Source organism: Emys orbicularis, chromosome 1, assembly GCF_028017835.1.
Source record: "Emys orbicularis isolate rEmyOrb1 chromosome 1, rEmyOrb1.hap1, whole genome shotgun sequence".
In the NCBI taxonomy this organism is placed as follows: domain Eukaryota; kingdom Metazoa; phylum Chordata; order Testudines; family Emydidae; genus Emys; species Emys orbicularis.
The window spans coordinates 371924473-371927118 of NC_088683.1; the positions used below are offsets into that span (position 1 = coordinate 371924473).

The 2646-nt window shown below is 50.4% G+C and overlaps 1 protein-coding gene across 1 annotated transcript; it reads left to right on the forward strand.

The window, feature by feature from the left end:
* Positions 1-948, forward strand: LOC135893194 (olfactory receptor 52E4-like). Its single transcript, XM_065420996.1, has one exon. It carries the CDS (start codon positions 1-3, stop codon positions 946-948), a length of 948 nt encoding a protein of 315 aa, XP_065277068.1.
* The last annotated feature ends 1698 nt before the right edge of the window (positions 949-2646 follow it).

The following is a 2646-nucleotide window of genomic DNA, read 5'->3' on the forward strand; positions in this document are numbered from 1 at the left end:
ATGTCAGATTCTAACACAACCGACTTCACCAACCCCTCCACCTTCATCCTACTTGGGATTCCTGGCCTAGAGGCAGCCCATATCTGGATCTCCATTCCCTTCTGTGCTATATACTCCATAGCTTTATTGGGGAACTTCAGCATCCTTTTCATTGTGATGAGGGAGCCAAGCCTCCACGGGCCCATGTTCTATTTCCTCTGCATGCTGGCCGTCAGCGACCTGGTCATGTCCACATCCACCCTACCCAAAATGCTGAGCATCTTCTGGTTCAATTCCAGGGAGATCAGTTTCAGTGCCTGCCTCACACAGATGTATTTCGTTCACTCCTTCACCAAGATGGAGTCTGGAATCCTCGTGGCCATGGCTTTTGATCGCTACGTCGCCATCTGCAATCCGCTGAGATATTCCACGATCCTGAAAAACTCTGTTGTGGCCAAGATAGGCCTGGCCGTGGTGCTGCGTAGTGGCATAATCACATTACCCTATCCCTTCCTGGTGAGGCAGTGGCCATATTGCAGAACCAACATCATCCCCCACTTCTATTGTGGGTATATAGCTGTGGTGAAGCTGGCCTGCGCTGACATCCGCATCAGTAGTTACTATGGCCTGTTTAATATTATCTCTGTGAGTGGAATGGATTTATTTTTTATCGCCGTGTCCTATACTCTGATCCTCAGGGCCATCTTCCGCCTCCCCACAAAGGATGCCCGGCTCAAAACATTTGGAACCTGCATCTCTCATCTTTGTGCTATCTCAGTTTTGTACATCCCAGATTTAGTCTCCTCTCTCATTCAGCGGTTTAGCCAAAATGTGCCACTGCATTTCCTCATTCTCATTACCAGCGTGTACCAGCTGGTGCCCCCCATGCTGCACCCCATCATTTATGGGGTGAGGACCAAACAGATCCGGGGCAGGCTGCTCCAGCTCTTTACTCATAAAGAGACCTAAATGTTTTCCCCTTGTCCTCTGGCTCTCAGATTGAGATCTGTGCAGAGCTGGCTGGTCCATGGTGCTGGGGCCTCTTCCGTCAATCACTTACTGGACAGACAGAGAGACATTGAACCCTTTCCTGTCCTTACTGAGCTGTGTCAATGTGATGAACTGGGGAATCAGGCTGTGGACACTACACTGGGTTGTGACCTTTCTAATTGATCTTAGCTGGGTGCCTGAAATTGCAATCTTGTACCATCTCTTTTGTCAAGCCTCGACCCTGCTGTGTGTCTTCTCCCCAAGGCACTGCCCCGTCACTTCCTCCTGTCTTCCCCTCCCTTTTCAGCTGCGACCCAGTCATATCTAAAACCAATATGATCTCACATCTTATGGCAAGTCACTTAAAGGGCACTGATTCCTGTTAAAATTTAAATGTTTATTCTTAATTTGTTACTAACCCAGTGGAGAAAGAGATCCCGTCAGTACTCCTGGGATCTATCTCAGCTCTGGGAGGGGAGTGGGGTATAGTGGGTTACAGCAGGAGGCAGATACATCTGGGATATAAATAAGAAGACCAGAATGGCCATACTGGGTAAAACCAATGTTTCATCTAGCCCAGTAGCCTGTCTTCTGAGAGTGACCAGTGCCAGGTGCTTCAGAGGGAATGAACAGAACATGGCAATCAGTATGTGATTCATGTGGAGCAGCTCGGCAGAAGAGGCCAGAAGCCCCAAGCCTGGGCTGCCTCAGCTTCATCTGGCAGGAGTTCAAGCCTCCCACCCCAGTAGGCACCGTTGGGGGAGGGTAAGTTCTCATGCTGCCTGGGTGGAACGGCAGAAGAAGCCATCAGTTCAGGCTGCCACGAGCCATAGCTGGAGCCACAGAGTGGATACAGGAGCTGTGGGTGGATGGGGGAGAGAAGTGCTACTCATTTTTGTCCTCTCCATCTTCCGTACTGCTGACGTCCAGGTGTTGTCTCCTTTCCCCTGTCCTTGGATGAACGTCATGGGGTGGTTTTTTTGTCTCCCTCCCTGAACCTTGAGAGGCTGCTCTCTTCCCTCCAGCTCCCTTTCCCTTTCTGGAAATAGAGACGGGTTGCGCAGCTCCACCAGTACAGTCCCCAAACCGGTGCTCTGATCTCCCTTTGCCCATCTCCGTGGGCCACAGAGTCATAACAGGGACCCAGCCAGAGGATAATCATAAGTCCATGACACCATCTGCCACTTTGCTCCTGGATGATCCTCATCGTTTCTGTTGGACACCTGTGATTTCACAGGTAAGGTGAAGCTCTCTCACCAGCATTGCGGAGACTTCTATCTCATCTTCTGGGCCACAAGGTCTGTTTTGGAGGAGTGGAGGGGAACAAGGAGGGAGGACATCCTGGTCTACCAATGGGCCCACAATTTCTGTGACAAGCCTTTCAGGTTGGTCAGTGATTGTTTCAAGGCTGGCTGGGGATCGTCCTGCCCATGAGGATCCTCCTCAGCCCTCAGAATGTACCCAACCATCTTTCAACATTGAACACCAGAGGCTCTAGTGTGGTTTTCCATGTTGCCAGGTGCTCTCCTTCCTTTGTGACGTAGGGTACTATCAGGGTTCCTGCCCATTCTGAACTCTTCAGTAAAGATGTGCGGACCCGCATGAAATACCCCCTATGCTTATATACCACCAGCTTAGGTTAAAAACTTCCCCAAGGTGCAAATTACTTTCCTTGTC